The sequence below is a fragment of the Penicillium antarcticum genome (assembly GCF_028974205.1).
Source record: "Penicillium antarcticum strain IBT 31339 chromosome Unknown utg000005l_segment0_segment0, whole genome shotgun sequence".
NCBI lineage: Eukaryota > Fungi > Ascomycota > Eurotiomycetes > Eurotiales > Aspergillaceae > Penicillium > Penicillium antarcticum.
In genome coordinates, this window is record NW_026695303.1 from 3632364 (window position 1) to 3645554 (window position 13191).

The following is a 13191-nucleotide window of genomic DNA, read 5'->3' on the forward strand; positions in this document are numbered from 1 at the left end:
GCGGGGCTTCAGGGACTCATCTTATATGCTTGTCTAAGCCCTCACTCTTCCACATCCTCATACGCTCCGCCATGGCATCCGATCAATACGCCGAAATATGTGACCAACTATATACCCAAATCATGAGAAGACTGGAGAACTGTTACAAAGATGGGACTCGTGTGGGTCGTTTTGCTCCGATCGGGACCGCCCAAGAGGTGCTCAAGCCGGAGATTTTATACATGTTCTTTCGCAGTCTCCAGTTGCCTCAAATTGAAACATACGACCTGAATCTGGAACTGAATACTTTGGTTAGGAGGGTGGGTCAACGGAAACTTCACACATTTCTGGCTATCCTTATTTTCACGTCGTGTACAATAGAAGCCGCTCGAACATTCACGGTCAAGCTATTGGCCCCCACGGACACGAAGTAGCCCAAAGGCCTCAGCTCTCTACCAGCGAAACGAGAACCCCTTGTATCGATTTTCGTGGATCCAGTCACGCCAGACAAGATTCTGTCGGCCCAGGCATGCTTTTTTCCTGTTGTGATTTGCAGCAAAGATCAGGATCGCATTGAGAGCTTGGAGCGCGAATGCCTTCCTTATCTGGAACAGGAGCTTCGGGGAAAAGGGGCCTTTGGCACGGTTTATCGCGTGAAGATTGCCAAGGGTCACTTCTTCTTTCGCAACCTGAGATCAGCCAACTCTGATCCTATTGATATCGCATGCAAAGATTTCCAGTCCAGTGAGGATATTGAGCTGGAGGTCATGCAACAGATTCTATCTTGCAAGCAGACCTGTGCGAATATTGCCGAGATCTATGGGAGCCTTGAGATCGGCTCGGCTGGGTACAGCATTTTCATGCCTCTCGCCATTGAGGACCTCAGAGCTCATATGAAAGATGATACACGGCCAAGACCAAGTGCGACTAAAAGAACCGATATAATTCTTGGGGCTGCAGGAGTCGCTGGAGGTTTGAAATTCCTCCATAAGGGTATTGATATGCCTCTGGGTGGGAAACTGGTCTGTTACCACATGCACCTGAAGCTAGATAACATTTTGATATTCCTGGATAAGATCGATGATAATGGGAAGCGGAAGCCGCATTATATCTGGAAGATCAGTGATTTTGGCATGTCTCGTATCAGGTACCAGGATGATAATGAGGTTGAATGGCGTGAGAGAACTTTTACAAGTTGATTTCTTGAGCGGCGCGATGCTCCATCCCTTGCTGGAACTCGTAACGAGCGTCTAGAAGGCACATATCTGGCACCTGAATCTCTTCTCCCAAGTAAAAGCATGAAGACTGCCAGCGATGTCTGGTCCCTGGGCTTCATCATCAGTGTTCTGTTTACATACTTGGCGGAGGGCACAGATGGGTGACCAAGTATCAAGACACAAGGTTATATCATCGCACCGCAAACGGTTATGATCGGTTTTTCGTCGCAAACACGGCCTTCGGACGTCCAAAGATCCATCCAGAGATCAGATTATGCCATGACCTTTTGATCAAGAAGGCGAACCAACAAATTCCACAAGAGGGGCAAGCCTTGAAATCAATATTGAACTATCTTGAACAAGACGTTCTTGTTCTGGATCAGAAAAACAGGGATCTTGCGGCGGATTTGCAAAAACAGCTGAGCAAAGCACATCGAGCATACAGGGAATTGGATGACACACCGAGAGAGCGTCCCAGTGGTGATCACCACCAATTTCGCGCACTGCTCCAGGATATCCGCATAAGTGGATCAATGGGAAGCAAAAAAGAGGCATCCAAGCGGGCTGACACTTGGTTCTTCAAACCTAAGGAGGGTTTCAAAGGCTGCGAAATATCTCCGGATGGATCTATCATCGCATTTTGGAATGATTTCACGATTTCGCTTTACACCCAGTCGTTCGGGCGCACAGAAGGCGAGAACTTACACCCGGTTGCAGAGTTCTCTTTGAGAAAGACCGGCGAACCTCGGCGATTTTGGAAAAGCCTTAGTTTGACAAGTACGTATTCGGTAGCTATCTTGTCGGGCATTGATTTTCCGGTAAGAGCTGCATCCCATGTTTGACGTCCCACATTTTACTAAGTTTTGCTGGTCCCCAGTGCTTTGTCTTTGATCTACGGCGTGATATAAGAAGGAACAAGTCGAGAAACATCAGTCTTGAACATTCTACCCACGTCTCAATTTCGCTGCCTGAAATAAAAGAGGTGGCCATTTCGCCTGGAGGTCAAAAGATGGCGTGTATTGTGCGCAAGAAAGATAAGGGCGACAGCCCAGGCTCGTTGTACATGGGGATAGTCGGATCACCAAATGAGTGGAAACTGGGATTGAAGCTGGAATGGCCAGCATCAGATGTTATTCAACTTTCATTCTCGGGGGAGAATAATATCTACATTGTCTTCCGACCACAGCGAACTGACCGATCCCATAAGCACAAGATTCCCGTTCTTCATGCATGCCTAACAACAAAGCATATGTATCCCCTAATCATTGAACCTCAAGTAAGTCCCGCTTCTGTTGTTCACTTAGTCTTCCTGCTATGCTAATTGGAGAGGCATCAGGGCATTGAAACTAGCAGCACTGTTGGCGTATTGAAGTCTGTGCGATTGTCACTCGGGAAAAACAGCTGCATATACAAAGCCTCACGGAGTCCGATAAAGCCACTCCTGCCATCCAGACGAGTAGAAGTATCAAAAACTACCGAGTCGTCAAGTTGGTTTCGGGGAATAATGAATTTGCATATGTCGGAGTTGAAGTCGTTTCCTCGTCTGTGCTTGAAGCAGCACAGTCACCAAACTATTCCTAGGGCGGAGGTAACTCGTTCAAGTTCTCAGCCATCTGGATTCCAGTATCCGCGACAGTCGCATATTGTCTCAGTGGAGTCCTTGGCACATTGGATATTGAGCGGAAAGACCCTCATCTTCCTCGACTTAGCTGGCTTCCACCGGATCCAAACAGAGACGATAATTCACCAAGTCGCGCTGCCTTTGTTGTCATTGCTTTGGCTTCTAAAATCTCCGGCTTGGCTGACACCTTCAATACGTTTCTAGTATTTACTTGTCTTTCCTGTGCGACCACTAATCTATATGTTGCCTCACGGACGTTGTTTGGACTAGCTAGTCGGTTGGAAGGTGGTGAAGGCCGGCGGTGGTACTTACGTTTCCTTGCTTCGTTTGGGACAACAGATAGTCGTGGTTTTCCCTTGCGAGCGATGATATTCTCTGCAATTGCGTTCTGGTGGGTTCCTTTTCTTCAGCTCATCCGCGGGACTTCAAGTCCTCGGTCCTCAGTCAATACGGTAATTCTATCCAAACTCCCTTTCAACCCGCCTAACGTTAACTTGAACCCAGTTTGTTGAAGTGCTAAGTGAAATGGCATCCGTGAGTGTTTTGCACGTTTGGGCTTGTGAATGCTTAGCATTTATTCGCTTCTATCGATGGTGAGTCTGGCCCCTATCTCCTGCGTTTGCTATATTGACATGCTTCATTTAGCATCTATCAACATCGTAATTACCTCGAGCGTGAAAACATTGCTCTGGTCCAGCGCTGGAGCGTCAAGAATTATTCCGACTACCCTTACCGCGGTTATGGGCAGCCAATGCTTGCATATCTAGCCCTGCTTGGGTGTGTATTTGTTTTATTGGTGGCTAATGGGGCTGCGTTGTGGAACGGATTCCATCTTTTGCCTTTCCTTGCCTCGTACCTGACTGTAAGTAGTATAGGAATATCCTTCGATACAAGATGTTGATTATGAAACCTGCAGGTTATTTTCTTCATTGGGACATGGATTCTTTTGAAGATTTTCCGGTCGGCGCCATGGTCTTTCGTTGATCTTTCGCAACCTAAGAAAGTTGCCGACATATTCAAGCATTTGCATGCTATCCGTTTTGGGGTCACAGATTCTAATGAGGATATTTCGGAAAGGTAAATAGTTTGGTCAACTCACACGTATACAGCAACAGAGAAGAATCAGGAGATGTTCAAAGTGCTGGTTGACCCGGTCGTTTCCCACTGTGCTGAAAAGCTGCTCAATACTGTATCATTCTCGAAGACGGCCGCGTCAGTTGAACCTTGGAATATTCTAGGCCACACAATGCCATCTTCAGCATGTGCAGGCAGTGCTTGATATGGCTGATCACGGTGAATTTGACACTTGGACTGGTGAGGTATAAGAAACATGGATATTGGAAGAGGGTAGATGGTCCCGCCAGTTTAAAGACGTACTGTGGAATGGGTACACTGTACGAATATATATATATCGCTGGATTTTCTTCGTTCGGGCCAAAGTCTACTTCAGCGGTCGAACATCTCTCATCCAAGGATCATTTAACCCCATGTAACCAAGTCCGACAAGCAGATATTTGTTGGAGTACAAGACTCTGGCGTTTTTCGGATTTCAAGTAGGCTCATGATTGGGTTCATCATAAATCGAGGCCTGATAATTAAGGCAACGACATGAACGATGAAGTTCAATATCAAATAAAACCAAGACAATGCAGTATAAACAGACTTCTTGAAAGCCCAAAAAGACTGCAAATCATATATGGAGAACCAAAAAAGCAAAGAACAAGCTATCTATCAAGTGTTGAATGAGAAACAAAAAAATGGAGAAAATCCAAAAAATTCCGGTGGGCCGGAGTCGAACCGGCGACATTCAGATTACAATGATCAATTACAGTCTGACGCCATAAACCAACTAGACGACCGCCGGATGGTTGTTGAAAGTCACTCCTTTTTTGGCTATATGAGGGTTGGCTGCTTTATTTTGTTTTGCTTTCTACACACGCATCGTCTTGCGCATGCATCTCATCTTCTGCCAGCACTTTTGGTGACCTGTCCAGATTATATTCTACTAATCTATTCCAATGAAACCCTTACTTCTTGTCTAGAATCCTTCATTCTTCACAGATTCCTCCCATTTCATCTGGCATGTTACACTTACACAGCTCTAACTCAGCCTTCCCCAAACCCGCGTATATCCGCGGACTTGGCATGGCCACACACACTCTCATTCTTATACTTGGCATGGGCAATTTTCCCATTCTTCTTCCAACTCTTTCCCAGATAACATCTCTTCCGGTATGACAAAACATTAATGACAAGCGAAAAGTGGAGGTTCTGCATGAAGATGCGGAGAAAGGCGCGTTGATTTACCCGTCAATCACAACCCACATTCTCCTTCATGGCGTTGACCTCTACCCCTCAAAAGGCGGCCAAAAAATATGTGCCCCTTCACGGTGCAATGTCTCAACTCAGAGTGAAGAGGCTTTATTTGCAGTCTAATCCTTGGCGCGCTCCCAACATGCAGGTGCAACGTCGTCGCATGGCTCCATGCAGGGGACATGCCATTAGTTCTGCCGATGTTTCCCCACGCATTGTCTTTTTACAGGGATGGACTGCTAGTCCATGCACTCCTCATGGAGATTTACCTAAATAGGAGTGGGGGCTCGGTACTTGTCCTGCCGTCGGCTAGTATTGTCCTCTAGAACCAGTCGACCGTCATGCTCAGGTCAACCCCTCAGATCTCATTTCGGAGAGATCGGACAGATGAGGAGAAACTGATTTAGCCGGCGATGGCCTCCTTGCTGGGCGTTTCATTTGTCTGTATATAAATCTCCCAGCAATGCGGATCGTGGCATTCTTTTTGCATTCAGTACAGGATTGGCGGACCGAAAGAACTAGTTGACTATACACGGCATCATGCTTGGTCAATACCTTATTCTGCCTCTTTTGGCGTCCTATGGTGCAGCTGTCACAATTTCAGTAGCGAAATCTGGCGGCAATGCTACTAGCGGCCTGCAATATGGTGCTATGGAAGAGGTACATACATCGAGCACCCAACCAGTGCGCTAGGATTGAATCTAATCCCTTGTCTAGGAGATCAATCACTGTGGAGAAGGAGGTTTATATGCCGAATTGATCCGCAACCGAGCTTTCCAAGGCAGTACCAAGTTCCCTTCTTCGCTTGAGGCTTGGACCGCTGTTGAAGATTCTTCGCTGGCCCTGAAGAACCTGACTGATCCATTGTCATCTGCCTTGCCCACTTCAGTTAATGTCAAGGGTACTGGCACAGCCGGTCTGACCAACGCAGGCTTCTGGGGAATTGACGTTCGCCCTCAGAAGTATAGCGGATCATTCTATGTGAAGGGCTCGTATATGGGCTCTTTTACTGCTTCTCTCAGATCCTCCACTGGCAAAGTTTTAGCCAGCACCAAGGTGACCTCGAAGAGTGTTGCAGACCACTGGGTACAACATTCCTTCATCTTGACTCCATCGAAGAAGGCTGCAAACTCCAACAACACTTTCTCGCTGACATTCGATGGCCCGGTAAGATCAAGGCTCATAATTGTGACTAAAAGTGCCCCAGCTAATAATTTACAGAAAGCATCAAGCGGATCCCTTGATTTCAATTTGATCAGTCTGTTCCCACCCACATGGAACAACCGTCCTAATGGCATGCGGAAAGAGTTGATGCAAGCCATGGCTGACCTGAAGCCCGTAAGTATATGGAGCTTACAGAACTTTGCGTTTGAAATGCACAACACGATATACTGATCCATACAACAGAAATTCCTTCGTTTCCCTGGAGGTAACAACCTTGAAGGTGACACCATTGAAGGTCGCTGGAAGTGGAATGAGACTATTGGACCTCTCAAGGACAGACCTGGCCGTGCAACCACCTGGCAATACGGGGAAACCAGTGGGTTAGGCCTGGTTGAGTATATGGAATGGTGTGACGATCTTGGAATGGAGCCTAGTGAGTTCAATTCTTTTCTCTAATCCGATCTACATATCTGACAAGATCTATAGTCCTTGCGGTTTGGGCTGGACTCGCCCTGAACGGTGATCTCGTCCCCGAGGCCGACCTCGATTTCTATATTCAGGATGCTCTCAATGAGATCGAGTTCTTGACTGGCTCTGTGGACACCAAGTACGGTGCTTTGCGCGCCAAGATCGGACACCCCGAACCTTGGAAGATTCGTTACGTCGAGGTCGGTAACGAAGATAACCTCAACAGCGGCCTGAGCTCGTACAAGGCATACCGGTTCCCGGCGTTCTATAAGGCTATCAGCGAGAAGTACCCTGACATTCAGGTTCTTGCTTCTACCGTTGACATGACTATTCCTGGAACTGCGGGTGGTGACTACCACTTGTATGATATCCCTGATAACTTCATCACCAAGTTCGACATATTTGATAACTACAGCCCTGAGCATCCTATTCTTCTTGGTGAGTTACTCGATGTAATTATGAGAATGTCAGCTAACAGTTGTATAGGTGAGATCGCTGCCACCGAGACTAACAATGGAGTCGGGATCGACTGGAGTAACACCAACTTCTCTCTGTATCCCTGGTGGATTGGCACGGTTGCTGAAGCAGTCTTCATGCTGGGTGCTGAGCGCAATGCAGACAAGATCATTGGAACTACATACGTGAGCCTCCCGCATCCAGTTTTCTGAAATCGATCTAACTCCCGAATAGGCGCCATTCTTGATGAACTTGGATGCTTACCAGTGGTCCCCGACCATCCTCTCGTTCAACGCCAACCCCGATGAGACAGCCCGCTCAACGAGTTACCATGTCTACAGCGTAAGTTACTGCAATCAACATTGTTCCTTCCACGGCGAATCCTGATATACTAATCCGAATATTGAATATAGCTGTTTAACCACAACCTCATGACAAACACTCTCCCATCAACATCCCCTGACGCCTTTGGTCCTCTATACTACGCAACAGGCCTGGATATCAAGACAAATTCCCACATCTTCAAGGCAGCCGTGTACAACAGCACCGAGAACGTTCCCGTATCCCTGACGTTTGATGGTATCAGCCGTGGCACCAAGGCCGACTTGACTATCCTGACTGCACCTGACGCCTTCTCTATGAACGAGGTGGGCGGCTCGAACATTGTCAAGAGCAAGACTTCTACTATCAAGGCTGGCAAGAAGGGCGAGTTCAATTTCAGCTTGCCTAACTTGAGTGTTGCGGTTCTGAGCACCAATTAGTGCTAAGTAGTGTGCTTGATTGCATATATTTGTATAGCCATATTGGAATGCACATATGGTGGTATAAATTAGATAGCTCATTATCAAATACATTGGTTTTTGGTCCCCATTTGGCGTTTCACTTGTGGCTCTAGTGTGGGTATTCCAGCCCGCGAAATAGTAGGAGAACCCAAAGGGGATGTAAGATCAGCGATAGTTCGCTTTAAAAGGAGGTCGATCAGCTGTTGACGCTCTTGAGGACTCCGTTCGCTATGCCTCTTTCCACAGTCAGATTGCCGAAAGGCACGGTGATTCCAGACCGGTTCATATCATCCATTCAAGCAGTTTAGTCGGTACATGACACTGTACCTGCTCATTACCCATGTGGTTGTGGCTCTGGTACCTCAACATGTGCATTAATCAGGGCGCCAACCCGACCCGGGGTTGGACTTGAGCATCGACCTGGCCTTCAACCTCGGCATTTACCTCGATATCAACATCGGCGTCATCCCGAGGCCCAACCTGGGCATCTGAGATATGCCTCTGCTTCTGAGCCTGCCTCTCGACGCGCTTGGTAGTCTGTTTCTCGGCCTGCGCACTCAGGAGGATCCTCCGAACAGAAGAATGCGAGATCTCGGTACCCTCAGCAGTAAGCTCCTGAGCAATAACGACACAAGACTTCTCGCTGACCGGACCAGGGCCAGTGACTTTGTCAAGGATTTTTTCTCTTAGCTCATCGGTCCATTTGCTCGGCCGGCCAGAGCGAACTCCATCAATGAAATAGGAATCATGGAGTTCGAGCGGTCGGGCATTCGGATTGAAGCCTCGGCTTATTGCTCGCGTATAGATCGAATTCACTGTACGTGCTGGTGTACCTGTGATCGCACAGATCTCACTTGATGACTTCCCTGTGGCTTTGAGAGCTACAAGTGCTGCGCGATGGGAGATCTCCGACGTTGGCATGTTGATGGAAAAAGGGTGGAGTGGCAAAGCGGAGAACTGGCAAAATCGTGACTATCAATTTCTCAAATTCTCGATTTCTAAACTGATCTCCGACATTTTAATCTTCAAGTGTTCTTCAAATCTTTTCCATTTCCATCTAAGTCTAATATTGGTATTATCTCACCATGTATGCCGCGTCTCCAGTTCTTCGGGCGCGACATCGCTTTATTTTGAACCCGCGCGTTCGAGGCCCTTTCCACTGGTAAATAGCGCCGCGATAGTCGCCACGAGGCCAAATGACGCCGAGGCCGCGAATGACAGGCGGATTCCACGGTAATAAACCAGTCGGACGGCCATTTGCACATCGGGGGGAAGGTCATAAATGGCCGATATGGAGTGACGGATCTCATCAATAACCTAACCAAGAGCGAGAATACTGATCAGCAAGGCCTGTTCAAGGGCGTATTAAAACACGTCGCGGAGGAGATGTTACTTTCCATTTGTCTGGTATTCCACTCAAGGCCTCCCCGAGGCCTGAGTTCAGTGTATTCTGCATGACTGTGGAGGTTGCTGCGACGCCCCAAACGGTTCCGAGAGAGCGAATAAGGTAAACGGTCGATGCGGAGACGGCATGATCTGTACAGGAATATGGCTTAGAAGTGGTCGCTTCGAAATAGCCGCAATAATAAACTTACCGGAGTGGTCGAAAGCTGCAAGGAACGTGAACAGGATCCCCGGGTATACTATACCCTGTCCCAGATTGGCAGGGATGACATATGCAACGTACTTCCAACTTGCGTCGTTAAAACGTAGAAGCATTACCATGAGGTTGCCGATAAACATCAAGGCAGCACCTGCGCGTACGAGATATGCCAGCTTGCCCCAGCGAGACATGACAATTCCTGAGATGAGACCACCCAATGGTGTAGCGAGACAGGGGATAACAAGTCGGGCACCGGCTTTACTGGGCGAATCCAGGAGAATCACTTGGAACATAAGCGGGAGAGTGAAGAGGTACTGTATACTTGGTCAGCTGCAACGATCATATAATAGTTGAAATAGATGTGCTCACAGCATATGCCGACATCCCCACACAGACATTGGCAACCTGTGTGGAAATAGGAAGAGTTCCTCGAAGCATCTTCAATGGAATCAATGGAACAGCAGAGGTGGTGGCTTCAACAATGATGAACGCGACCAGAAGTACCACACTGGCGACCAGTGGGAAAATCACCCAGACATCGCTCCAGGGTAGAATGTTTCCACCGAGACTCAGTCCAACAAGCTGGGTCGAGAGAGCCAGAATGAGCAGGCAGGCTCCCAAGAAATCAATTTGGTGCCAGGTGCCTTGCGTCCGTCGACCCGGGGAAGTATCAGTGGAACGTGCTGGGAACTTCAAGACTATATAGCCCATGACCAAAGCGAACAATGACACTGGCACCTGAAGGAAAAAACACCAACGCCATCCAATTGAGTCCACGATGGAACCACCAAACGAGGCACCACAGATGGCTCCAAAGCCATAAGAAACGTTCTGGATTGCCTGATACATCCCGCGTTGGCGGAAGGGGATGAGATCGGAGTTGATGATTGTTGCTGCACACTTAATTAGTTCTTGGGCTCTCTATTCAATGGCTGACAGCTTACCCATAGTCATCAATCCTCCACCTCCAATGCCCGTCAAGGCACGCATGATGTTCAAAAAGACCACATCCCGAGCTATGGCACACCCAAGACAACCAGCCATGAAGGTGATTGTCGCGGTGAAAAAGCACGATCGGCGACCGAGTAGATCAGAAAAGCGGCCATACAAAGGCTGGAATGCAGTACTTGTGATCAGGTAAGAGGTCGTCAGCCACGACGCAGTGTTCGCCGCGTTGAATTCGGAGCTGATCACGGCGTAGGTCGAGGCGGTGATAGTGCCATCGAACCCCCCGAGAAAGACGTTGGCCATGATTGCTAGTGTTATTAATAGCATGCCCAATATTTCTGAATAGAACCAACTTACCAATTTGAATTAATAAAAAACCTGGCGGCGGGGTCCAAGTTGGAGGGTCCGATCGCAGCAATGGCTGTTCTTCGTCGGGTTCATCCTGAGTATACGGGGTGGCTCCGTTCTCTACCATTGTGAGATTAAATTCAACGTCAAGTTCAAGTCCAAAATCAGATGAAGAAGTTGAAGTTATGGAGAAAGAGATGAAGAAATGAAGAAATGCCGTGCAGCGGGCACTCGATTAGGCAGGTGGAACGTCTGCCAAGCACGACATCTGGGGTGATTCTGGCGCGGGAAATGAGGCTATTTATTCTTCTTCTCTTCTCTTGGTCTTTTCCCTTCTTCATATACTTCAAGTCAAATCAAGGACTCAGTGCAGAATACCCATCTAAGGTTAATGTACCCAATCATGAACACAATGACAGACACAGAAACTGATCGAGCTAGTACTCATCATGAAGTTCCTTGAAATCATCATCTGCACTGCAGCGCTGATGCCAGTCGTCGCTGCAGACTGGCAATTCAAATCTCGAACAGACCTGGCTCCACCTCGTTTGAACATCACCATCCCAGCTGCAAAGGATGTCGAGAAGGGCTACCTCTTCGTCGCACCTTTCCCGGGCCAGTGGGCCGAGCCTCAATTTCACGGTCCTCGCCAAGAAGCTCCCTATATCTTCCGAGATGATGGGGAACTGGTGTGGTCGGGCTACACCTACTTCTCCATCTGGGCAGCCAACTTTCAAAAGGCGAAGTGGAAGGGCCAGGAAGTGTTGTTCAGCTTCGAAGGCGACCATAACCCGACTTATGGTCATGGCCATGGCCATGCAACTATCTTGAACCAGCGTTATGAAACCATTCGAGAAGTGCGCGCTGGGAATCACAAGCTGATGGATAAGCATGAATTTCATGTCATTGACGAGAAGACTGCGTTGCTTCAGGTTTATCAGCCTGTACCAAGAGATCTATCACGTTGGGGTGGTAGTCCCGAGCAACAGTGGATTGTCGATGCTATTTTCCAAGGTCCGTTATTAGCCAAGCGTGTGGATTCTCAGTACTAATTTCCCGCAGAATTGGACATTGAGACTGGAGAACTGCTCTTCGAGTGGTCCAGTCTTGAGCACGTCACACCTGATGGTAAGTTGGTCATTTCAAGATTTAACAAAAATTCGACTAATATCCCGCAGAGGCTGTTCTTCCTCTCAATCCCGGACAAGCAGGTGCTGGATACAACTCCTCGGACGCATGGGATTACTTCCACATCAACTCCGTGGACAAGGATGTCGAAGGCAACTATCTGATCTCTGCTCGCGATGCCTGTGCAGTGCACAAGATTAACGGTACCACCGGCAAGATCATCTGGCGACTTGGCGGTCTGCGATCCGACTTTGAATTCGGGCCCAACGTCAAATTCTGCTTCCAGCATCACGCACGCTTCGTGGACCAGAGTGACGATAGAGAAATCGTCTCTCTCTTTGACAACTCTGCTCACGGAACCGAGAACCACCGCGGCAAAGAAGTCCACACCCATCCATTCTCGCAGGGCAAGGTCATCTCTGTCAACACGGCTACCTGGACTGCAGAAATTGTGCAGGCCTTCCAGCCTCCTGATGGACTTCTAGCCAAATCCCAGGGAAGCACTCAGCTTCTTCCCAACGGTAACGCACTGGTCAACTGGGGCTCCGAAGGTGCCATGACTGAATTTCGTGCAGATGGTACACCCATCTTCCACGCATACATGGACTCGGGATTCTTGGGCGAGGGCGCCCAAAACTACCGAGCATTTCGATACAACTGGACTGGCCTTGCAACCGAAGAGCCGGCTATAATTGCCGAGAAAACTTCTTCGGGAACTGCAGTCTATGTCTCCTGGAATGGCGATACCGAGACTGCGGTCTGGCGATTCTATGCAATCACCGACCGATATGGGTCGCGGTCATTTTTGGGCGACGCGAAGCGTGATGGCTTCGAGACTTCATTCCTAATTAATGGCCACTCGCACCAGACCGTGGCAGCTGAGGCTGTCTCTGTTCGTGGTCGCATCTTGGCTACCACTCGAGTTGCTCATATCGAGGATGCTGTTCTCCCTCCCTATGATGGCGTTGTTGCGGATTCAGAGGATCGTGGTTCTTGGAGACAGTTGGTTTTGCAGGTTTAGTAGAGGTACTAGTAGATTGATTACTGAGAAGGGGGTTAGTGGTAGCGCAAGGTGGAAAGGAAAGGAAAAGGTAGAATACAATTTCTTCATTTTCCAGAATCATACCTGAACTGTAAATATTGAGTGACTTAGACTGGAAGTAC

At 48.3% G+C, this 13191-nt stretch overlaps 5 protein-coding genes across 5 annotated transcripts; 3 read left to right on the top strand and 2 right to left on the bottom strand.

Annotated features, from left to right (window-relative positions):
- Positions 1–71: 71 nt before the first annotated feature.
- On the top strand, positions 72–3898 carry N7508_006041 (uncharacterized protein; the record flags this gene model as incomplete). The annotated part of the gene is given in 10 exon segments (XM_058464107.1): positions 72–409; positions 428–1145; positions 1188–1357; positions 1381–2014; positions 2074–2472; positions 2550–2741; positions 2778–3269; positions 3322–3410; positions 3463–3679; positions 3734–3898. 10 exon segments carry the CDS (start codon positions 72–74, stop codon positions 3896–3898), a joined length of 3414 nt encoding a protein of 1137 aa, XP_058320585.1.
- A 1772-nt stretch (positions 3899–5670) lies between these two features.
- Positions 5671–7979, top strand: N7508_006042 (alpha-L-arabinofuranosidase A; the record flags this gene model as incomplete). Its single annotated transcript, XM_058464108.1, has 8 exons — positions 5671–5790; positions 5848–6297; positions 6352–6468; positions 6538–6727; positions 6781–7200; positions 7249–7403; positions 7453–7560; positions 7632–7979. 8 exons carry the CDS (start codon positions 5671–5673, stop codon positions 7977–7979), a joined length of 1908 nt encoding a protein of 635 aa, XP_058320586.1.
- Positions 7980–8378: 399 nt separating this feature from the next.
- On the bottom strand, positions 8379–8921 carry N7508_006043 (uncharacterized protein; the record flags this gene model as incomplete). Its single annotated transcript, XM_058464109.1, has 1 exon — positions 8379–8921. One exon carries the CDS (start codon positions 8919–8921, stop codon positions 8379–8381), a length of 543 nt encoding a protein of 180 aa, XP_058320587.1.
- Positions 8922–9125: 204 nt separating this feature from the next.
- N7508_006044 (MDR family MFS transporter) lies at positions 9126–11026 on the bottom strand (the record flags this gene model as incomplete). The annotated part of the gene is made up of 6 exons (XM_058464110.1): positions 9126–9317; positions 9394–9536; positions 9596–9917; positions 9973–10496; positions 10548–10859; positions 10909–11026. 6 exons carry the CDS (start codon positions 11024–11026, stop codon positions 9126–9128), a joined length of 1611 nt encoding a protein of 536 aa, XP_058320588.1.
- A 322-nt stretch (positions 11027–11348) lies between these two features.
- Positions 11349–13048, top strand: N7508_006045 (arylsulfotransferase family protein; the record flags this gene model as incomplete). Its single annotated transcript, XM_058464111.1, has 3 exons — positions 11349–11913; positions 11962–12027; positions 12078–13048. The coding sequence occupies 3 exons, from the start codon at positions 11349–11351 to the stop codon at positions 13046–13048; spliced, it is 1602 nt and encodes a 533-aa protein (XP_058320589.1).
- Between the last annotated feature and the right edge of the window lie 143 nt (positions 13049–13191).